The sequence below is a fragment of the Battus philenor genome, unplaced genomic scaffold (assembly GCF_028537555.1).
Source record: "Battus philenor isolate CCGP_79_NKW_IND1 unplaced genomic scaffold, ilBatPhil1.0.hap1 SCAF_21, whole genome shotgun sequence".
Lineage (NCBI taxonomy): Eukaryota > Metazoa > Arthropoda > Insecta > Lepidoptera > Papilionidae > Battus > Battus philenor.
Window position 1 is genome coordinate 11,680,866 of NW_027181684.1, and position 25,882 is coordinate 11,706,747.

Genomic DNA, 25,882 nt, shown 5'->3' on the forward strand with positions numbered 1-25,882 from the left:
CCCCACTAAGCGGACCGAAGACATAGTTAAGGTCGCGAGAGGTCGCTGGTTGATTCAGTGAATTATGTGAAAATTTTTTAAATATTTCATGGCTTATATTGCAGTGAATATGGCCATGCTGTCAAGAAATCTGTTCAACAAACGTGTTTAGAAAATCGCCCGGTATTTGTGACGATAATTATAATTTGGCGACAATTATGGCTATCGATAAAAAAGTAAACTAAAAACCAGGCCTGTTGAATTATCTTTTTTAAAAAATCAATAAATGCGAAAATTAAACAAAGTGTCATAAACAATATATTTATTTGTGCAAAAGTATAACATTTTGTAACCAACAAACGTCTTAATTCTAGACTAGGTCCGTGAAAATTTGTCCTCACAGTGACTAGACCTATATCTGTTTTAAACACAAACAGATGACAAATCGAATACTTCAAAACCATACTTCCAAGTTTTGTATTACGAATCAAGTTTTGATCATAATGGCAACAAAAAAAAACCCGGCAACTGCCAAAATGTCAAACATTTTGTTATGTCAAAGTAATTATAAATTTAACTGTCAACCACATGTCATAGACAATGAGTTGATTGTCAATATTTATTAGCGTCTGTGGAGAAGCCAGCTCGTCAGTGTCGTACAAAATTTTCACAGACGACATAATAGCTTATATCAATAAAACAATAAATTCGATCTTACATTCAATACTTATCTACACAATTTAATTTACATAATCCATTAATAATTTTCATAACACAATAACATTATTTTTGTACATTTAAAATATATATTATCTGTAATAAATTCCATTACAAAAATTGTTATCAATTATATGCTTACACCAATTTTAAATCTTCAGTTACTGCTTGTAACTAGTAAGTAGTATTTAACAAAAAAATTGTAAATGTAATTCTTAACAGTAAATTGAACGTTCAGATATCTGCGCCTGTCACCTCATTTTATCATCAAAAATTTGTTATCAAATCTTCATACATAATAATTATATTATTAAAAGTCAAATATATCAAATGCCATTTTAAATGGAAATAATAAATAAATAAAAAAATTAAAACATGTCAATTATTATCCAATATAAATATTGGTATCCGAATTATATAATTATTGATTGTGATATCAAGTGATAAATTCAAAATGGCCGCGTAAAGCACCTCTATACCACCACGTTAGAACTTCTGCGGATTATTCGCGTCACGGGGCTGCACGTGGATCATGACCTTGATGCCGAGACCCTGGCGAGCGACCTCGTAGGCCTCCAATGTCTCCTCTAAAGAGTAATGGTGGGACACCAGCGGCTTCACGTTGATCTGACCGCTCGCCACCATAGACAAAGCGATCGGATATCTGGAGAAACGTTAAAAGTAAATTAATTTATTATACTTACAACGACAAATAGAATATCACCACTGGAATATAGAAATATAAAAGGTTAACAACAAGCGGTCATCAGAAATAAATGGTGTAGTTTGCTTAGACTTGGCGCACTCAAACCGGAGCATACTTATGCTTACACACTAGTGATGAGTCTATTCATTATCACCATCATTTCAGCTGTATTTCCACAGCTGGACCCAGGCCTTACCCACAGTAATCATCTATTGGAAACAGCCTGCATTCAGTGTAAAAACTTTAAAAAAGTTGAATGTATAACTCATTTTCTGTCAATCTAGCCAAAAATAAATAGTTTCAGAAAAAATAAATAACGAAATATGAATACAGTATTAAAAAGCGTTTTCAAAATTCAAATTAATACATATGAGAATTAATTATTGGTTATCTGTCCTTTAATTTTTTTACTTTATAGTGTAAATAAACGAAAAAATTAAGAGTAATCACAAAATGTTTTAACAATTATAAACGGTGATTTAAAATTTTACACCTATAATCAATCAGCCATGTATAGTAATCAAAGGATACGTACTCATTGACGTATCGGAAGATGCCGCGGATGTCGACCTCGCGCGCGACTGCTCCTGCTAGTGGCAGCGTCAGCTCTGGGCTGCCCATACCCACCAGCACCGCTACGCCGCCGGATTTCGTCGCCTGCATCACAAAGCAAGACTCATTAAAATACATTTCCCTGCACAAACCCTATCCTCCTTTTCACAACTCTCACTAATGATCTTGGGTACACAGCTGATCAATCCAAACTAGTTTTAATTTCCGTAAAGATAAAGATAAAATTTATTTTTTCAACACTGGATCTTTTAACGGAACTTTTATTGATCGTCAACTTATTATCTATTTATTTTAAAAATCTATTTTAATTTTGACTCCGCTTCACAAGGTTGAGCTTGTGGAGAAGAAGCAAGAAGAACCTCCACAACAATACATTTTTTAACCTTTAGTTGGTCGAGACGGGTTCAACATGCCCGTGAGTGTCGGAAACGATTTTTATTTAAATCACGAATAAAATATTATTGTTTATGGCCTGTAATATATCCAGAGCTAGCGATTTTATACCGTATTTTAGTGTTATTCAATATAATGTAGCCTACTTCGTTTCGGGCAGATATAACCATAAGGAGTTGACAGGTTAAAAACGTTTAACACAGATTTAAACATATACGGTATAACCAATAACACGATATCAGCCAAGATTTGAAATTTTAAGTTTGGAACAGTAGAAGTATAAGATTAAATTTAATTGGATTCAAATCGCAACTAATCTATCTTTTTAGTGGAATTACTTCGTCGAATTATTAGATTTTAGTTCGTCAAAGTAGACTTGACATGGTACGTTATAAGCCTGGATATTAAAATCCGACAACAGCGTAAGAGAATTCTAAATATTACAACAGCATGGTAAATAATTGCGGTAACCATTGTTTTAATAATATTGTTACGTACCGTGGGTTCTGACTCGAAATGAAACACCACTGGTTCACAAGGAGTCCTTTATTCACAAATCAGATGGTCACCCTACTTTAACACGAAGTATATTATCGCTTAGTACAAACTACACTTCCAAATCGCTCAAGAAATCACTGTCCAAATAAGTTACCAAATAGTCACTTTGTATCACTGATCGTAGATCTTAATTTTATAACTCGAAAAAAAAACACAACTGTCGTCATGGGGACTACACTTATTTATCCTACAGATAAGATTCTAGTAAGTTCGAGATTGTACTCGGTAAGAATTTCCGAGAACTGTACACAAGAAATTAAAAATAACTTCAAGTTCACGCGTGTTCTTTATCCTAGGGTTCAGTGTTTATTGTTTAGAGGGTTCTGTAACTCGTGCTTTGTAATAATATTGTGAAATTGATGACAAAAAAATCCTGACAGCATTTGTTATGGGATTTTCTTAGATAAGGACTAGCGTATGGAACTCGTAAGTTTATTTTTAGATATAGAATATATGCCAGCTCAAATTAATACTAGTTTCTCTTAGTAGTTAACAAGATTCTTCCGGCAATTTTCTCTCGACGTACAAAAGTGATGTTAGAACGACTAACAATCAGTAGGCAAAGTGAAGTTTCAAATGCTATTGAATCTAGCTGACAGAAGCATCTCAATTATTGTATAAAACAATATTGTTCGAGTAATGGTAGCCCAACGGTAGAGGACTGAGGTTTTCGATCGTGGGTTCGATTCCCGGGGTTTAATCTTGTATAATTTACGTATTGCGCATTATGTAAGATTGGCACTACTTGCAAACAATTTTCGAAAGAATATCGATATGCAGGCAGTGCTCGATACTCAGAGAATATTCGAAAGAATACACTCTGAGTATCGAGCACTGCCAACCCGCCGTAAAATACAGAGGATATCTATCATCTAGTTGCTTTATTATCCAGGAATTTCGTAGAATTCGCAAAAATTTCATTGTTGACCTCTACTCGGCAGAGATATTCCTAATAACTCTTAGGTCCTTAAGTTTTTTGTACCACTTCCAAAGCAAGACTCAGTAGGTACCTTTTCACTGACACTGAAGAGAGTTGGGTTAGGTTAAGTTCTTACAATTCTTATGGTTCCAGAGATATCGCGATGAGTCAAACCATACGGGAAAATCTATCATATATAAATAAAGATAAATATAAGTGTAAATAACTAAAAAATCGAGCACATTAAATAATCAAAGTGAAAAATAAAAACAAATATCGTAGTGCCATTATCATTTTAGTTATAGACACCTGCTGCCAGGCATAAGTTTCCTTCAAAGATCGCCACGATGACTAGTCTTGCGCAGTCTGTATCCAGGGACTTCCCGCGATCTTCACTATGTCGTCGGTCCACCTAGTGTCGTTCCACTTAGTGTCGTTCCACCCAGTGTCGGTCCACCTAGTGTCGTTCCACTTAGTGTCGTTCCACTTAGTGTCGTTCCACCCAGTGTCGGTCCACCCCGTGTCGGTCCACCCAGTGTTGGTCCACCCATTGTCGTTCCATCCTGTCTCGGTCCACCTAGTGTCGGTCCTCCTATACCAAAGGCCGAAAGATAGTGGAGTGTGATTCCCTCAAATCCATTTCAAAGTCCTAATGTAACATTATATCCAGTTCCTGCCTCTCTCGTATTCTGATTAAACAAAGTATGAGTTTGTACTCACTAATAGCGCCAGGCGGACGGTGGCCTGCGCACCGCTCGCGTCTATGGAGATATCGGGCTGGTCTCCCAGTAACCCATGGATGGTTTGCACCAGTTCCGTTTCGCTACTCTCGCGCGACACCAGCACCGTGTGATCCGCTCCTAACTTCTTCGCGAAGTCCAATCGGGACTGCAGGATGTCTAATCAAAGGCAAATTATTATTTAACACATGAGATTCGAATTTATTTGGATTAAGATGCTTATATCTAAACAATAGAAAATATTACTACAACAGTACCTCGTCATCTACACCAGTGTTTCTCAACATTTTTTGCCATACCCCACCTAAGCCTTTTTAAAATTTTAATGCCCCCGTAATACATGTTTCATTATTATTTTTCATTTAATGTTCTTTACTGTAAATACTAGGATAAATTTAAATAGTTTTATAATGATAAACAAAAGAGGATAATGGGCGGTCTTATCACACAAGGCAATTTCTTAGAAACGACCATAGTATGCAAAAAGTAGTTATGTTAATGTGTACAAAACATACAAATACTTACATATGTATATAACATATATACTTATAATAAACAAGTTATGATACATATTATAAATATAATACGATAATAAATTAAAAAACATCAAACAACAAATTTTAATTTAAAGCGAAAGGGTTAAACTCGAGTTCAGTCTATTCTCGAATTGCCCCCCTTAACATTCAATATCTATGCTAAGCATTCTCTGTGCTCTGTTCCCTAAAGTCCACGGAGTCTAAATGCTAGCAAAGCTCCACTATCTGTATTTAATATATTAGAATTTAAGTCGTATCTTCTTCAAGATAAGTTTGAATGTTGTTTGTAAAAGAAGTGGTATTTTTCAATCATTTTACCTATCATGTTATTTATCAATATCAAAAAAGAGATTAAGAAAAGGACTAATATATAGCTACTTCCGCTATGCAGCAGTAGTCGTGCAATAAAGTGCACCGCCCGCCAGCCCGCTGATAAATGCGCATGCGGCAAACAATGCGAATTACACAACTACCACCGTTAAATCACTCAACACGTGTTTCACCCCTCCACGGGGAATCCTCAGGAGTAATGTTACACCGATTAGTGCCAAACACCGAGTCAACTAATCGGTTAAGGCACATAGCGGAAGTAGCTATATATTAGTCCTTTTCTTACTTAGGATGGACTTCCGCAAAATAACGCCTGAATCTATTAGATAAAAAACAGATTGATTATATATAAATGAGTAAAAAAGTACATTCATAGTATTATTTTGTAGTAATTATTTGAATATATTATGGGTAACACTAAAACAGGAATATTCTCCTCCTGGCGCTAAAGGTCGTGGTTGATTATGATTATCAATGTAGAATTCTAGAAGAAAATAAATTTGCTGCTATCAGTGCGCAAGGAAAATCAGGTAAAACCGTTATTATATAGACTAAATTTAGAGGTTGCTCACCGGTGATGACGATCTTGCTGGCGCCCATAGCCTTGGCAGCGAGCATGGTGACGATGCCAATGGGACCGGCGCCTAGCACTAGCACGGACTGCCCAGCGCCCACGCCTCCGCGTCGGCACGCATGGATGCCCACTGACAGCGGCTCTAGGAGTGCGCCCTCCTCCATCGTCACGTGTGGGGGCAACCTGTGAATGAAGATAAACAAAATTAAACGCAGCCCTATGTGCTGGTCTGATTAGGCTGTTTCATTCATTCATTCATTTACTTTTAGGATCATTGAAGGTGATCAGTTGTGAAGATATGGTTTGCAGATGACCCTCGTCAGAAGACGCTGAATGCAGGTCGCTTCCGGTGGAGTATAAATAGTTAAGAGTTATTTAAACAACATTTACATGCTAAACTATTGCCAAGGAGAGGACTATACTCGGAATTTCTCTACGAGATCGAAGCATGAATGCGCAGATCCATAGACGAAAGTAACCCACATAGCTCAAGTGATTGGTTAAAGTAGCAGCGGGCAGACCACATAAAGCGGAGAATAGATAGCCGCACTGGCCTCGAGGTTCCGGAGTAAGACGTCCACCGACAAGGTGATTGACTGTTAAGATTGTCGGAGGACGTTGGAAGCAGGTTGCATCCAGTCTTTCCTATATGACTTATGTCCAACAGTGAGCGTCTTACGGCTGCATTGATGATGGTGATGGTCAAAAAGTAAAAGTAGCTGGTTGCGGCTACAAATATATTTTTTTAATTTCTTCCGTTTTGGGAACTTCTCTTTCTCCGTGTCCATCCGGCAAACATATCACAAATCTGATTTTCGTTAGTAAAAAATTAGGAGAATCATGATCACCTAGTGAAGCAACTACGGGCGCTGACACTATACTACGCAACAGTAATGAAAAAAAATATTTCTGCTATAATAAGTGATTTTTCAAGGGGAGTGCAACCAAGGCCTGGTTATTCAAGGGTGTACTAATGTGTATTGTAGTTACTTGTAGCAGAAGTCAGCGGCGTGCTTGTAGTATCTGCACAGGTTGCCGTGGTAGGGCGGCGTGGCGCAGAAGCGCATGTCGGGGCACAGGTGGTATCGGCCAGTTTTACAGAACTCGCAATAGCGGCACGGCACGCCCGGCTCCACCGCCACGCGGTCACCGACCGCCAGCTTCTTTACATTCGCACCCACCTGGAATATCATCACAATTAGTATATATATTCACGGCCAAAGATTCATTTTAGTGTAATAACCATATTACATAAATATTGCTTCGTGGGTAAAAATCATATAGAGAACTGGGTACGATAAAAAATATGTAACAGAATTTGAGTTATATTATTAATATGTAAGTTATAATAAACATAGCAGATATTGACGTCATCGGAATATTTTTATAGATCAAAGGTATAAGCATCTCTTAAAGATATCTATGGAAGAATATACCATAATCGCCACAATTGGTAGGCGGGTTGGCGATCGCAGTGTAGAATTATAGTACGCAGAGAACGCTACTGCCCATCCTCTGGAAACTTATTAATGAGCAGTGGTAGTCCTGTATAATTATTGCAGTGTGAAATATTTAAGATTGTATCCTGGGAATCGAACCCGCGACTTACAATCGCATGTCTCAGCCATCTACCGGTGGACTATCACCGAAACTTAACAAAATGTGATTTATTTATGATTGTTTCATGGGAATCGAATCCATGACCTTTGTTTGCAAATGTACTAACTTTACCACGATGAAATATAGTATACTATAACTAAGTAAATTGCTGTTTAGAAATGTATATATATATATATATATATATACATATACATATATATATATATATATATAAATATAAAATAATGATTTTTCACATATGGTAACATAACCTAACATATAATCTATAATATTAGTATTGCTTATAGAAAAATTTGTGAATTTTATACGAAGAATAAAAATAATTATCAAAAGAATCAAATGACACTTGTTTTAACAGCTCCTAATAGATACCGGACTGTTTGTATTTCGTGCGACAGAGATAATGCTCTACGAAGCCAAAATTAGCATATTGTCTCTTTCCAGAGGTCGATGTGCAATATTTATAGCTGGGTATTGTTATTACTTTAGCATTTTTATTAAATTAAATATGTAGTCCTGTTTTAAAACTACTACTACTACTAACTAGGAACAATAAATAAAATTCTTATAAGCATTACAGTAGGACTGAACAAATTCGTCAAGTTCTCGAAACATGTTTCGTCTTTTCATGTCATTAATGAATTTTAACAGCTGTGGCCACTTGCCAATACAGTCATAACCATGTAACATGTGGTGCAAAAGTAATGTCATAATTTGAACCGGCAGCCATTTTGCTATAAATTTAACATAGAGCTATGTTGTTGGAAAAAAGTTTGTGTAAAATTGGTTACATTAATTACAACAAATTACATCGCACAAGTGGCCACCTGCCGAGTTGATGCATAATTGCGCACGTATTACGGCATTTTGAATTGTTGCTCGCAAAACAACTGGGTCGAAAATAGCGATATTTTCTTCAAAATTAGCTTTCAAGGATTGTAGGATGCTTGGTTTGTTATAGAAAACGCGAGGTATTAAAAATCCTCAAAGAAAGAACTTGCTCTTGATTGTCCGATCATGGAACACGACGTGAAAAATTACGCTGCGATAAAACAACAAACTGAATATTTGTCTAATAAGTTGTAACAATAATTCCACGTTTTTGAGGTATATACCTCTCCATCGCTTATCGACTACTAATTCTCTATATATCTACATCACAAATGTTAAATCACAGTGACATTTGACGTCATTTGTAAAAATTAAGGCACTTTCTCATTATGATATTACTTTTGCGCCACCTATTATATGTGGGCTTGATCCTTTTATAAAATAAGACAATACTTATTTTGTAACCTCTTTAATGCGCGGCCAATGCTCCTACCATCTCACCGCGTGTATATCTAAAGCGCTGTATGTACAGCGGTTTCAAAATCCAGTATAAAAAAAACTCCGAAACTGTCTTATACTCCAAGATTATGGTGATCACCAAAATCATGTTAACATTACTTTTAACAAATAATTCTGAGTCTATTTCGCTTACATACATATTTATTGTTTAAATTAATCACTTGAAAGTAAGTGCAATGGTCTCTTTTAAACACACTGGACTGTACTGGACACATAGTTCATAAACAAGATCCAAAAGATCGGCAGCAGAGTCCTCTGCGTACGATAATACCACACTGCGATCGCCAATCCCCCTCTCAAGCGTGGCGATTATGGTATATCTCTCTATATATATATTTTTGAGGGGAAACCCATGCCATGCAGTGTGTATCTATGGGTTGAAAGAATGATAATATTCACTGAAGTTTGGCCATTATAAATGATTGTAATCATAAACCTACTTCGGTGTTTTTGTAAGACGTCATATAGTCCTACTGAATTTAAAAAAATAAAGTTTCCATTTACGTCTTTAAATTTTTTTAAGCTAACGTTTCCATGTTTTATAGTAACATGGGATCCACTATCATCGGCCGGTACATATATATTAATATCAGGTGAATGACCTTAGCTGTCACTTTATACATATACATCAGTCAAAATGACAGACGAATTTCAATGACACAATGACTTTGGTTCAATGTTTGGTCAATAACCCCTAACAATACATGTGAATTACTTAAAAAATCATTGTCTTAGCTGCATCATTGTAAACATTTTTTTATTTCTTTACAATATAAGTTTTCTAAGTAAACTTCTCCTGCAAATATAAAACGTGTGGTTGCCCACAACTAAAAGACACGTGAGAGCGGATCAATGACACGTGCGTGTATAAATATAGAGCGTCTGTGTGTTTGTTTCGCCACAGTAACGTCTTTTTCATTATTAATCTTTATAAACGGTTATTAAACTTATATGAAAAATGGCGCGAAAAAAACCGATAACGTTTTTATTGTATCTGTATTTTAATAATTTAGCATAACATATTTCGTTTTCGATGTTAAAAATGTAGTGAATATCAAATTATACTTTCACAACAAAACAATAGAAGTAATATGAGTATTTTTTACATAACCTAAATCAAAAATCTATTGGATTGGAATAATTATATTAGCTATTTAAATTCAAACCAAATCTAAATAGGTCGAGCAAAATAGTCCAAACAATACTTATTATTTGCCAAACAACAATCCTCGATTACTTTTTTACGGCTTGAATATTATTATGTCTAGAAAAATTATTAGGTTACTGATTTTTTTTATAGTACTGTCACTGCTGTCTAAATGGCATTTGCAGATTTTATGAGGTAGCAGGGCTGAGAATGCGTCTAAGGCTAGACCCCTTTTGGGTTACTGATATGTATGTCTCAATGTATTGAATGAAAAATTTAATTTTAGTATAACACCGGTGACGCCATTTTTATCTTGTAAACCAGAGGTAGAGACCGTTTTCTCATAGACTACTTTTAAAAAGCAGATTTCGGTGGACCCCTACAGCTACATATTTACTATATTCCCAAAAAAAGTTGTGCTAATTATAAAATATGCAAGTTTTTACAAATAACAATCGCTGATCTTCTTAAAATATCTATCTATGTTGATAAGTAAAGTCAAGCCAACATTTTAGCTCTTTACAATCAAAAGCAGATAAATATTCGTAGATCTCCGCTTAGGAAATGTGAACTCTCGTTGTCTCCTTAACATAGACCTCCGTTGAGTCTACCGCCTCCGAAACCCTTGAGATGCAATTGGACGACTTTGAGAACCGAGGATTTAACATGGAAAAAAATTATCAAAGGTATTACGATCTAATTCCAAATATTATTGCCTTTCAGTGCAGATTTGGTATTGTGGGTAAAAAAATAATTATCAGAAAAAGTTTGTTCAAAACAGTTATTATTCGTTATTCTAAAAACATTTTTAAGTAACCCGTGCAGAAACCAAAAAATTATTAAAAATAAAAATAAAGAAATTCGTGTGTATACTACTTACTTGATTAAAACGCTATCGTACATGTAATCATGAGCTAAAAGATAATACGACAAATCATCAATAGATGGCGTTTCAATATACTGGTATATTCAATTACATATTTAAGAAAAAGTAATTTCAAGTAGCTTTTCGCAGACAACAATAAAACTTTCAATGTAGTGAATAGAAATAACGCAGTAATTGAATATAATGAATAGTTTAATTTTGTATGATAACACCGATTAAGTAAAATTATCCTAGATAATTGTATATCCAAATTGCAAAAAAACCGGTATCCTGTTTCGGAATAATTAAAAAACATGGATGATACGAAAAAGCAATAAAAAAATAACTCTTAAAACATATCGATATTTTACTACAATTGTCTCCGACACACCTCCAGTGTCCGGTCTGAACCGGTTCACGAATAGTAAATGTCATTTCGTTTTTATTCATCAGCTGTCATTGGCTACTTTTTAAGTTCAAGGCTCTTTTATCAGACTAAATAAAATAAATGATAGTAATAATTTGCGCATGAGACGTTTTTGAAAACTAGACATTAAAGTGTATCTATGTTCGCTATTATTATTTGTTTTGTACGATATGCGTCGTTTTAGGAAAATTTATTTTCACGGATTTTTTTTGTCTTATATCGATCTTCAAAAGGATTTATGCGTTGCACAGATAATGCTTTTGATTTAATTAGGTAATGTTAGATACAAACAAATGATATATAGATTGTATAATGATTGTAGAATTGTGGCTCAAATATTTGGTTTCCTTTGCCTTTCAAAAATCTTTTTACTTTTTAACACTAGATTTATTTAAATAATCTAAGAGTTAATTTATTTGCAATGGTGATAGATTACTAGTGTATTTATTTCTATATCAGTTGTAAAAGAGATCGCAAAAAACCTCGATTTCTTTTTAATAAAATAAAAATTTTTGCGCATACAATAAAATATTTGCGTTTCCATAAAAGTTCATCCAGATAGGAGTGCTTCAAGACAGGTGTTAACATATAAGAATCATTAAGTCTGTTCTTTTCTTTAAATATGATATGTCATGCAAGTATAAAGAAAAATTTCTTTTCAATCAATAGATTATTTGAAGATTTTTACGAAAAATAAATAGTTATACTATTAAGTAAAAAATACTAAATAACCGGCAAGCCTAATATTTGTTCTTAAAAATAAAGTCTTAATGTTTTGGAGTGGAGACCACGAAACGGTAAGAACCAAAACGACCGAACAACTTGGTTAAGATAGGCTGAAGATGCTGGATACAGACGGAAACGCATGAGTGAAAATTGACGGCAGACTGAGGGAACGTAGTGACCGATACTCCCCCCGTCTCGCTGCGAATACCTAAGGCGCGGTACAGCGGTTTCGGTAACAATAGTAGGTGCAAACAAAAGTAAATTAAAATTCATTAAAAGTCGGTTAATAAGACGAGCGCTAATACCTCTACTAAGAAAAGATAATAATTTACTTATATTAAATGTGTTCTGAAATGATGATTAAGCATGTTATCAAAGAAGCTTATTAATATTATTCATAATCATCACCATATCAGCCAATAGACACTTATTGCGAGGCTTATACCTCTCCGACAGTTCACGAAGGTGACAGATCTTAGGCTGCCCACATTCAGCTGCTTCCCGCCATTTGGAATAAGTCGTGGGTCTACCTAGTGGAGGTCCATGCTGCGTTCCAGTTCGTAGTAATCACTCGACAACCTTTAGACCTTATCAGCCATTAACATTAATATATATTAATGTTTATATAGAACAATATTTATTAAATAAACAAATTTCAATTTGACTTATTTCCATTTATTGAAGATGTTTACCTTACGCGAATGACCCACACGGTCTTGCATATGAAATTTAATCACCGAACTTTTATCGCAATGCCAAATGGTAACAATTAATTTATTGGATAACGTATTTGTATACAAAATAATCATAAATTAATTTTGTTCAACGGGTTTTATTTACAAAATAATTGGGGTTTTTGTTTTTGTTTTTATGTCACATAAAATGCAAGCAACAGTTGCAATGCTAAAAAGTAATTGCAATGTAGTAAAGCCAATGTAAATATATAGTATTATGTTCGAATATTATACTAACATTTGAAAGTGTATGGATTATAAATATTTTGACTAAAATAATGATAGTTTATACTTTATTATATAAAACTTCTGGATGCAATTGAGATGTTTACAAAAAAATTATAAGGAATTCAAAGCCATTTTCATGCTTATCGCGTAATTTGATTTCGAAAATAAATGAAAGTAATATAGCTCATTTTTAAATACCTTTTATTTTATTACTTTCAAACTTTTTTTTAACATTGAGTATGTATGAATACATTTAAATAAATTTAAAAAAAAACAATCGCGAACACGGTGAGAAATAAATAAATTCTATTTTGCATATCATTTAATCAATATTCAAATACAATACACAACGAGGGTATGAAATTTTGGTCAAGCTTGTAGTATTTGCGAACCATGCTAGCGTGATATTTGGCGCCAATTCGCACAGATAATCCTCACAAATCCGGTACCTAGATAATGTGCCGTGACTATTGTGTTCGCAAACAATTATCAAATAGTGACTAGATTAAATAGTTTATTAAAAAAAAATACTTTACATAATAATAATAATATGTATCGAATTGTATCGACCATAGATATATATATACCAATACAAGTGTCTATGGTCGATATTTCATTAATCTGTGTGCCTAATGAGCACTTCAGTATTTTTTTTAATTCTGTATTATATCTCGAATTATACCAGTTACTTCTTTTATATATATATTACATAATGGCATTAATAAAAAATCCGCTTATTATAAAAGCTATTTTTATTTAGTTATAACATCAGATTTCTTTTAGAAATCATTTAATATGGGCACTAATATTAAGTATTGATTTTCTTACTTTGAAAACCTATTTTAATAAAGTTTTGTTAGTAAGCGAAATATTAAATTGTAATTAAGAATAATATATGTTATCAATATAATGGCGAACAGATATGTTAAGTAAGTAAGTCACGCGTAAATTCATAAATTGAACTTTCGATAGGATTGTCTCGAGTGAACAGTACTTCTTCTTGGCGTTGGAACAGTGAACATATTCACTGTCAATATAATATAATAATAGTGAAAAGTGTTAATTAAATTTGAGGAATGAATATTAAAAATACTGTTACCATGTAACACACTGTTCTATTAGAATTATCTCACACGACTGTCTAAAATCTTTCGCATTAAAGTCCGGATTTTGTAGAGGGCGTTAGTAGTTAGAGAATAATTATAAAAAATTATAAATAATTATAACTAATATTTTCGATTAGATATAACTATATAATCTGTGTACATTAATCAGCTCGCAAATAGATAGTTATATGAGAATATTATTTGAGAGATTTTTGCAATTTTAATGTTAGTGGTTTCCAGGTCGACCGACGACATAGATAAACCGGAGCGACGCTGGTTGCGGGCAACACAATACGAGTCATCATGACAATTGTGAGTAGCCTAAACCTTGAGTCGACATCTATCAGCTGACATGATGATAATGTTTGACTGAACAATAATGATTAAAAATACATTTAAAAAACTTTTAAGTTAAACGGTTTATTGATACCCATATTGTGGTGGTTGTGGAAAAATATGTACCTAGTCCGCCATATTGGAACGGCGTCCATCTTAAATTTCAAATTTTGACATAATCATCGTGTTTTACTAGTGTACCCCTTTCATTTGATACCCATATTGAGGAGGTTAAGGAAAATATGTAATCCGCCATTTTGTATCGGCGGCCATCTTAGATTTATAATGTTCTTGGTTTTATTTAACTGTATTGTCATCTAAATTAAATGTGTGTACCGAATTGCAGATCAATCTGACAACGGGAAGGTGCTTAAATTTCAATTTCTAATTTTGATCCAAACAAATAAATTCCGAACGGGTCGAACTAATTAAAACTGTCTAAAAATAAACATGTACCGACCTTTGCAACGACGCCCGAAGCTTCATGGCCCATTATCATGGGCTCCTTCAACACGAAATGCCCGCAAGACCCACTCTGCCAGTAGTGGACGTCTGAGCCGCAAATGCCCACGCAGTCCATCCGGAGCAGTACCTCTGTACAATTTTTAAAATATATAACAAAACGGTAACCTGATAAAAGCAACCGATCGAGCTGTAAGTCGACAGTCTCGGGCGCCTTCGTGTCCGTATACTCCTCGTGTCAAGACAGATCAAGTTGAATTCCTTATGTTCTACTTCTATACTAACCTAAAAGTATAGTTAGAGTATAAATGAGAACTCATAATAGGGCCTTCGGTATTAACTGGTTGCGTCGTGTAAAGGTGGGAGGATGGTTCATGATGAGGATGATGGAACACCTGTTGCTGAGTGGCCGATGTTGTCTGGTGTTCTACACTACGACTGGTATTAATATTAAACCGCCGGAGAGCCTTCAGAGTTTTTGTTCTCTACATGAAATAGATAAAATATTTATCTTTGATATTCTAGGCAGCTATAATACTAGTGCGTTTTACATACGAAGTATATACGTACAAACTTGAAAGTATTGGCATCGCACTCGAACTTGTTGACACAGTTAATATTTGACATTGGTAATATCAAATATTATTGCGTTGGAAACATTTTAAGAAACTTACCATCGTCCGCGATTTCCGGGATCGGTGTTTGTTCCTGCAAACAAATATAATTAATTTAATCACATTGCTTTTTTAAATCAAATTAGTTAAGATATATTTTTGCATTTATGCATTGTAAACTGTTTTTTTTTAGAAATGTGTCCACAACAGATAAAAAAATAATTGGCATATGTTGTCAAATATGTAGGATGTATTTTTTTAATCTGTACAGATTATTTATCTGAAGCCCGTAATGAACCCATACTTATTTCGATAAAATATTAATATTACAGAACGTTTTATCTTTATTTTGTAACATTGGTGTTATCTCATGGAAAAGTTTTTCAACTTAATTATGTCTCGTGATAAATGTCAAATAACGATAACTTAAACATTTAAATGTTTAAAATAATTGTCATTAAATTAAAAAAAAAGAAATACTAATTAATAACATACGTCTTTTGTTTATTTATAAGAAGTTATAACTTTTATGACGGTTATATTTCTCAGTAAATAACTCTGTAATAGATAAGCTAGGAGAATCTTATCGTAGTTGTAATAAAACGACCGCATTTAGATAAACGAATCTTTATTACTATTATGATTTATGGAAAATTGTTACATAAATACCGCGATATTTTTGACTACGATATTTATTCGTTTGATTTTATTCTTTTTTTTTATTGTTTCAGCTTGTTATGCAAATGCCTGTTACTAGTTCAGACATAATGTCATTAAGAAAAAAACAATTTTGTATATATCTGGTTTGTTCTGTCTTTAAGTTCTTTGGACATATTATCCGTAATGAGGGCTCAATCGAACGTTTGGTGATTTGCAACGTGAAAGGCATGCAATCTCGTAGACGGTCTCCAATGATATGGACAGATATAAAAAAAAACATGATAAAAAAATCAGTAAATAAATGCTCTCTTTCTGCCAAAAATAGAGCTACATGGCGACGCGTAGCGCGAATAGCTGGTGCTCCAGAAGGGCATGGGGCCGACCGAGGCGTGACCAGAAACGCGACAAGAGTGCAACAATGAAAAGACTTGGCTGCAATGGATTGTCAGTTCAACTCCGATAACCGCGAACATTACATGATTTTAACTGCCACCTAGTCACGTATCTGTATTAATTTGTAAAAGGAATCTCAATATACACAGAGTACCTTACATTGTAGTTTTGTGTGGTCTTATTATTAAATACATGAGTTGCAAAAAAAATATTTATTTGTTTTAAAGATACGAAAATCGTTTATCATAAAATGGCAATATTGCAGCTTGTATGTCTAGTGAACATCAAATGTGTCTTGTATCTAAAAGTGTTTATTATGTGCCCCTGTTTAATATGTAACTAATTATATATTACGTTAAAACTTTTATGACTTTCCGAAAATATAAAATATTTTTCTTGTAAAAAACTAACCTAAAAAAAATAGTTTTTTTTTAATGCCAAGTTGCTCTAAATATATCATAAACCATAATTTCCATTTAAATTAGATTAATATTAAATAGTTTTCATAAAATAAATCATAATGATAGTTTTTTTATTATAATCTATATTCCACAGACTTTAGCGTCTGTGCCTTTGTTTTTACATTTACGTTTAATATTTCCGTTTTTTTTTTGCTTACGTTTTTGCATATTAAAGTTTAAATATCTTAAACTATTTACTAACTTAAAATCTAAACAATTTACAACTAAGTTGAAGTCAACCAATTATTATGATTATTTTTAAATCATTTGTGTCTTGTTTGTATTTAAACACGCCCTAACAGTGTCATAATGATACTAGAACAGTCGCGATTTATGTATTTACTACGTATTTAAAGATTTGTTGATACGTTTGCGCTTGTTATTGTTCATTTGACCCTTGACAGATAGTAGATAAATGATCATAGTTAAGTTATAAATAGATCTTAACAATCTAAAAGTTATATAGTCTATATACTTATACTTAATGTTCGTTTTTTAGCCCAAAGCCGCCTGCAAGTGTGATTGCAAGTTATAGGACTCTCCTCAAAGACATCTAAAGGGAAATTTGTAATAATTGCAGTGTGGTATTATGGTACGTACGCTTTTGGCCATTATTTGGAAATTAATTTGTGAGCAGTGGCAATCTTATATAATTAATACACAAATGCAAAAGAAATGGATTGTATTTCGGAATCGAACCCGCGCCCTATGATCATAAGCTCTAGGGTACCATTGCTAAAGTTGCTTTGCTAGGAATAAATAACTTAAGCGATATTGTGAAAGTAAAAAAAAAGTTTACTGTGACCCTGCCTGGTCAGTGTCAGCTTGATACCCTTGTAGCATTTACTTGAATAATATCTCTATGGGACAGTTCTCAATTTGTTTCTAGTTTCTATGAAATTAAGCGCTTTTGATTGAATCCCGAGACCTACGGTCGCAAGTCTCATTTCTCTACTGCTTAGCTATCACTGCTCTATAGCTATTTTTAGTATTGAATCACTGTTAATTAGCTTTAAATTGTTTCAATTATTGATACACGTCTCCTGTTAGAGGACAGGCTAATGGCAGTTATGATACGTCAGACGTATATAGATCTTCTCCTATAGGTCTTCTCCTTTTTTTGAAAGATATTTTCCTTAAGTGTGTAGGTAGAGATGATGTTATATAATCGACACAGAATGTTCCAGTACCCATCAACCTACAATTGTATCACTATTAATTGTAAAATTAAATATAATAAAACTATAGAATAAACATTATTTTTGTTTTCAGATCTGTATTTAATAACCAGCTGCACAGACAATAATTTTCCGATCTTCGTTTTGAATAATAAATTGGAAATTCAATAAATATAAAATGTTTTTGGAAAAAAAACGCATTAATTATGTTGCTCTTTGGTACACAATATTTTTATTTCTATGTTCGGAAACAACGCGGGAAAATCGACAAACAATTGGCCAAAAGTAAGATGAAATTGTCATTTAAAACTCCCGGGCGTTAGGAAGGAATAACATTTGCCAAACGTCTATTTGTCAAAAATTGAAATATCATTTGGCTCAACCTAAATCATTTTAAAGAATGTTTTGTGTCAAGTTCCGATTGGTTCCAAAATATTACTTTGAAGGTTAGTTACTTAGAAAGTTAGTAGTTAGTAAAGTTACTTCGAAGGGGGTGAAATTAATTTGGAAGGATAAATAAATAATTTACATTTTATAAACAAATTCACCTTACTTTTTGATCACGGTATTAAATAAAATGAATTTTCAAGATTGATGTCCTGACACATAAGGGCATCGTAAGGTAATCGTAATGGCGGTATGATAAATTTATCAATATTATAATTTTACAACGTATTATGGAAATCAATTAAAACACAAATTAAGACAGTAAAGTTGTTCTCAAGATATAATAGAGTATATAGTATAGATATAAGAAGGGGAAAAGTAAAATGAGTTACTTTTTAGTTAAAATATAGACATAATAAAAAATATAATGGCACCAGTGTTACAACAAGCTTGAAAATAGAATATATATTATAATAGAGTTAATACCAGATGCACCTACTTAGCATGTGTATACATGCATCCTTGGTTTACAGTTGCGAACGCTTTCTTTTGTCATTATATTGGTCCTCATTTACCCTACAACATGAGGTGTTTTTGGATATATGTTGGGGATATTTTGGATGGATGTAACTTTCGATGGAAAAATATATTTGACAACCAAAAATTAATGCCATAGATAAAATTTTATCATTAATAAAGGAGGTCTGTAACTAATAATGTATCAAATTTTGATGAACTTTTAGATAATAAAAATTCTTTAAATTGTGTTAGCAGGTGTGTGAGCAGTGGTATATATAGATATATAGGACTGACACTTGCGATAGTAATATAAAAAATTACAAATTCACAATATCTGCGTTAATTAAATAGAATTGCTACAAACAAGTTTTCAGGGTATCACACTATGATCGCCAACCCGCTTTCCAAGCGTGGCGATTATTATATATCCCCTCATAAGTGTTATTAGGAGAGGCATATACCAGTGGGTGTCCTAAACTAAAACGACGACGACGTAATGTTGTTAAAAAGTTTTAATAACCGAAAAATTATGATTAATTTTTTTAACATATAGTTACTACGATATCTTTTTGAAAATAATCATTTGTGAACGCATCTTTAGTAATATTTTCAATTGTTAATGCTTTCTACAATAATCTTTCGCATGATTTCAAAAGTACGGTTGAAAGAGCGCAATATTAACTGTCCGACGAATATTGTATATCTGCCTGCTATTTTAACCGGAATACGCACATGTGTGAAGGGCTAGAATCTATTCCAAGAGACCTCTACAAAGTACATATATAATTAAAAATAGATTTATAAAAATGAACGTACCGCTAATTTTTACAGATAAAATATTGTAGATAAAATTAATTTAAAAAAACATTAACATTAATTACTTATTTATCTATTTACGAATTACAATTACTATGTCTATCGTACTCATATAAGTTTTGCAGATATTTACTTATTAAATATGTTAACACCTTTTTTAAAAAATAATAAACAGCGGGCAGTTTTGACATTCATTTTAAAAATTAATTCCTTTGGAGATTTTTATTACTCTATCAATATTTTAAATATATAGAAAACACAGGCAATAGATGATTTCTTCATAGAGTAAAATTTAATTACAATAAAAATTAAACTTGTAGTAGAATCAAAATGGTTTCATCCGTACAAAATAATATACGACTTTAATATTCAAGTATACCACTATTTAAATACGATTATTTGAATTAGGTTTTAAATAAGGTTATATAATTATTTTAAATCGTTAATTATTTTAAACAGAACCGTTATTATAAACGTAATTGTATACATTGATTTTAAAACCTTTTTAAAATAAATAGAACATAAAAAATTGTTTATATAAAAATTCGGATAATTATAATTGAAAAATGAGTGTAAATTATATGTTACTTACTAATCGTAAATCTTTTGTCTTGTATAATACGGCGGTGAGGTTATCTTGAGCCATTTTGACACGTGCGCGCGTTGCGGCTGTCGACGCACTACTGACGATTTTACGGTGAATACCGACACGACTTGATACCGATAGTCCGCGGCGCTGGTATATTATCAATGGAGGAGGCGCGGCCCTCCACGTAAGCGAATAGACCTGAACCGGCTCTGACGGGCCTCCCGGTCAACTGTCATGTCGCTGGAGCATTTATTTTTGGACCAACGCTACAAAACATCGGCGAATGCTGTGAAAATACAGAATTCTGCCTTCCTGCATTTTAAAACAGTTTTTTTTTTTAAACTAACACATTTAATATTATGTACATTGACTTTTGATTCCTATGAAATTATTTAGATTATTTAAAAAGTGTTTCTTTTATATAAAACAACAAACACGTTGCTGCCCAAGTTATTTAAATAGAAAGAATATTGTCCAATGTAAAGTTATATTTGCAGACAAGTCTCCGTATTAGCAAAATCAAAGAAGCACTTCAGACTAGATAGTATTTATTTGATTGCCATAATTAAATGGCAGAAGTAGACGTTGTAATATTAGGTTCATCTTCATCATCTTCTTCATTTCAGCCATATGCCGCCCACTGCTAGAAATAGGTCTCTCCTTCCTAAAAGATTTCAGCGTCAAGTAAGTATAAGTAAGTTATGAAGCTTATATAAACATTGCAAATAAAGTCAATTACGTAAAATGATCTACAATAATGTATTATTACGATGGAGAATTTTAATACAATAACAAAAATTTATGAGAGAAAAAGCTGCTAAAAGAATTGTTTTTTTTTTTAAATAAACCCAAATGTCACCAACAACATTCAGTCGATCTGTATACGTGGATTTATATTATTATCTGTTATATCATTTCTATGTCAAAAAATAATATCGAAATATAAAATCGCAGCGTAAAATTCTATTTCGTGTTATTTAAACTAGTTTTTTGTGTGCCGAGAGAATGTTCAATCGATTCGCTGGATTCTCGGCTCGCCGGTATGCGCATATTCAAATGGCGCCAAAATAGACGTTACGTAATGTAAATGAATAAAAAGCTATTACGTATATTTGTGTAGTTCACGGTCAGAAAAGTGTTTTAGTATACGTGCGTACATCATTAGTTGTTCATTTTTATTTATATTATTGTCTATTACCTATTACAGTGGTACATAGTTTTTAATTTTGCATCGACGGAGGGGTCAAGAGATAACGGGACGAACGATAGTAACCGATATAGCCCAGTGAAGGTAGACAAATGGCAGAAAGCAGGTCACATAGCGTGCAGAAGAGATGTCAGTCGGGGTTCAAGGGGAGCGCAAGACGTGCACAAAGTAAATAGATAACATTTTTAAGGTAGTCGAAAGATATAATGCCGCTTCGGATCCTATTCAAAATCTATAGCGCAGATCTATGTCCAGCAGTGGATGTCTTTTGGGCTGAAATGATGATCATGGCACAATATTTCTCTCACAGAAAGAATTAAATTAAACAATTTCCATTTATCTACTAAAATGACATTTGACACTTGAAAATCGATATAAAAGTAAATCGATTAAATAAAGCTTAAAATTAGGGGTAAAATGTGTGAATTATTCTTAGTTTTCAAAATAAATGTTAAATTTACCTAAATACGTAATTGAGCGGTTGCCATCTTGACTCCGCACCGATTCTGTCCCTGTCCTTGACAACACAAATACAGATTAAATAATATTACACAACTCTTGCGGTTAATATCATTCTAATTATTTATGTCGACCGCCCACTCCACAGAGCAAAAGAAAGATAACGGTAAATATACCACAGACCTAATACGGTCTTCAAAAAAATTGGTAATATTATTTTTACTTCAACACATACTGTTCCAATGTCATCACCATTTCAGTCGTAAGACCTCCACTGCCGGGCTTATGCTTCTTATATAGATTTTCAATAGGACCAACTGGTCATGTCACCAGCAACCAGTGTCTTCCGACGATGAAGATCTTTTTATCTTGTAATAAAAGGACCAATATTTAGCCACTTCTGCGCATGCAATGGTAGTCATGCAATAAAATGCACCGCCCGCCAGCCCGCTGATAAATGCGTATGCGGCAAACAATGCGAATCATACAACCGCCACCGCCAAACTACTTAACACGTGTTTCACCCCTCCACGGGGCATCTTCAGGAGTTACGTTACACCGATTAGTGCCAAACACAGAGTCAGCTCAGTCCATTTGGCATATAAATAACAAGCGGCGATGCTTTTATCAGCGGGCTGGCGGGCTGGCGGGCGGTGCATTTTATTGCATGACTACCACTGCATGTGCGGAAGTGGCTAAATATTGGTCCTTTTCTTACTTAGGATGGACTTCCGCGAGGTAACGCCTGATTCCATTAAATAAATTTTTATCTTGTGTGTGAACACCCGGGATCTCCATTTTATACAATTTTTGTATTTATTCTGGAGTTACCTCCTAAAGTATTTCATCATACCATAACAGAATTTCTCTGACTAGAATCGTGCCAAGATCTTTTCTACCAATATGAACATGACCAAAAACTTAATTTTCTTTTTACGAAGCCTGAAAGTTGTAGTAATGTTTTATTAAGTAAAAATTACTAACTTTTATCTTTCTGTACTTTATTCGTTTGAGAGAGTCAATATAGCTTTTAGTTAGAGAGTAAAAGGGACAGATAAGATTAGTGGTAACGCCACCAATTTCATCTGCCTCTTTTTACATAATTGTGAAGGATTATGAAGATGCTTTCACATGCGTTTACTTTTTCATGAGGTTTTGAGCACATAGACATATAGTTTATTTTTTGCCTTTTCAGTTTACAATCAATCTGCTTCTTACTAGGATTTCCTATGAACTAACCATTATTATCACTCCGTCATTTAAAAAAAAATATAAAAATGTTTAAAAATGTTTTTAACGAGAATTGGTAACGTGTCTGCACTGGAAACAAAAGATGTCAACATTTGGCTATCATGTAAACGCATCCTTAGATTATTATAAATAAAAAGTAACTTATAAATTGTCCATTTTCTGCTATTAACCCTATTCTGCAAATAAACTTTTTTTGATGAATTACTAAGTTTAGGGGTCAATATTTTTAATTAAAACATTAAAGACAAAGATGTTTATGACTTTATATGTAAAAAGATATTTGCTATAAAAAACCATTCGCCATCTGATGCCAACCGTATTGAAACATAGTAGGTTTGCGAATTTTAAATGCGCAGCGGTTTACCTATCGAGGCGGCGTCCACTAAGAAAAACCAACCACTCGTCATTAATACGAATTAGATCAGCGTACAGATAAATATTTCAGTGAATTGCATAAATTACCGTTATCAAAAGAAATGTTATATTATATCACGAATGAACATGCGCAAGCGCCTTATCAAACGTATCTCAGATAAAAATTGATGTGGGTTTTCTTTTTTATCACAATTTATATTGTCGTAAGAATTTAAGTTGCCAGTTACAATATGTTTTTGTACAAGAAATTGTAAATGAGAATTTTTTTTTTCCGGATTTTGCACATTTCAAATAGCATTTATTCTTGGTGGCGAACGTGTGGACTGTATAAGCGGATTAAATAAATTCAAATGATGGTGGTAATTTAAATATAATTTCACAAAACTGGGTAAGAGTAAATTGACGCGTAATAACAGACTGTCCGAAACAAAAGCACATGTAGGAAGCTTAGCGACACATACTGTCAAATAAAAAAAACATAAATATATAATAAGGTTTTAAGCGGGACAGACAGTCGCTAACAATTCTATTTCAGAAAGTATTATTTATGCAAGCAGACACAAATGATTTATTAGAATCTGGACCTCAAATTCATTAATTTCCCACAGTTGGGATATAAACGTCCTAATATAGAAAAGTATTACGAACTTCGACCTTTTCACTCGGCTGCCTCGTTCCTCTACCCCTTTCTAAACAGCAGGAGTAAAATATCACGGTCGAATAAAATGTCTTTTCACATACGCAAGCCCGTGGTTTCCACATGCTAATCCGTGTACCATTCACAGGCTTCAGATCGTGCCATGGTTCATACGCAATAAAGACACTATATCGACGGGGTTCAAGTCATTACTTTGAATCTGCCGTTCAAAGTACAAATCATTCATTGTAGGTGTCGCCACCTACATAATCACACTTGGTACATTCGAACACCCCAAAGTCCTGACACCGGGACACGTATTGGAGCAGTAAGACAAGCCACGTACACCGTACACCGTCATCGTCGTCATTTCATAACCAATCGATCAGGGGATGCCACCTCCGATCATACTAGAAAGAAGCGTTGCTTGAGTTTCTTCCGACACTTCTCCCAGCGCTAACGATTTCAGAAATGGTAGTAATGATATTAGCCAAGAAATAATTACCGATCAAGTCTAGGTTCAGCTCTTTGGATGACTTTGTGTCGGAATGCTAAGGGGGCATTATTAACGAATGGCAGCCTCAGCCGAGGTTCCCTTGTAGGAGAACTTGAGTCTAGTCACATCATGGAGCAAGAGAAGGACCAATATTTTGCCACTTCCGCATTTGCTGTGGTAGTTGTGCAACAAAGTGCACCGCCCGCCAGAGTATTTTAGTAATTAAAGTAATATAACTCGTAGCGTAACATAACTCCTGAAGATGCCCCGTGGAGGGGTAAAACACGTGTTGAGTAATTTAACTTTGTGTAATTCGCATTGTTTGCCGCATACGCATTTATCAGCGGGCTGGCGGGCGGTGCAATTTATTGCACGACTACCACTGCATGTGCGGAAGTGGCTAAATATTGGTCCTTCTCTTACTTAGAATGGACTACCGAAAGGTAACGCCTGATTCCATTAAATATTTAACATCATGGAGCGTCCAGTAAAGTGATCTAAAAGCTCTGCGCCCTCTTAATCCGATCAAATTGAAGTTTGTAGCGGTCGAAGCCGAGGCTCGCGCGACAGCCATCGAGTTTCACTACCTTAAATCTGCAAATGCTATTTGGGCAACAGTGGGAGTCCAATCCCAAAACAAAAACGAACTTCATCCGAAATCATCTCTACATTTATTTCATCGGATCACAACATATGTACATACTTAATGATAAAGAAAAATGATCTTAACACGTTCCGTGCAATTTTTGAAGATTTCCCATTCAGGCCGCGTATACGTATACGACCCACATTTTAAAAATTTAAAAAGCCGTTT

At 33.8% G+C, this 25,882-nt stretch overlaps 1 protein-coding gene across 1 annotated transcript; it reads right to left on the reverse strand.

Moving 5' to 3' along the window:
• Window positions 1–286: 286 nt before the first annotated feature.
• Window positions 287–20,788, reverse strand: LOC137923413 (sorbitol dehydrogenase-like). The gene is made up of 8 exons (XM_068766659.1): window positions 20,647–20,788; window positions 15,701–15,734; window positions 15,025–15,158; window positions 7,016–7,206; window positions 6,024–6,208; window positions 4,566–4,744; window positions 1,938–2,059; window positions 287–1,360 (listed from the first exon to the last, which is right to left on the reverse strand). The coding sequence occupies exons 1-8, from the start codon at window positions 20,698–20,700 to the stop codon at window positions 1,183–1,185; spliced, it is 1,077 nt and encodes a 358-aa protein (XP_068622760.1). The 5' UTR covers window positions 20,701–20,788; the 3' UTR covers window positions 287–1,182.
• Window positions 20,789–25,882: the final 5,094 nt, after the last annotated feature.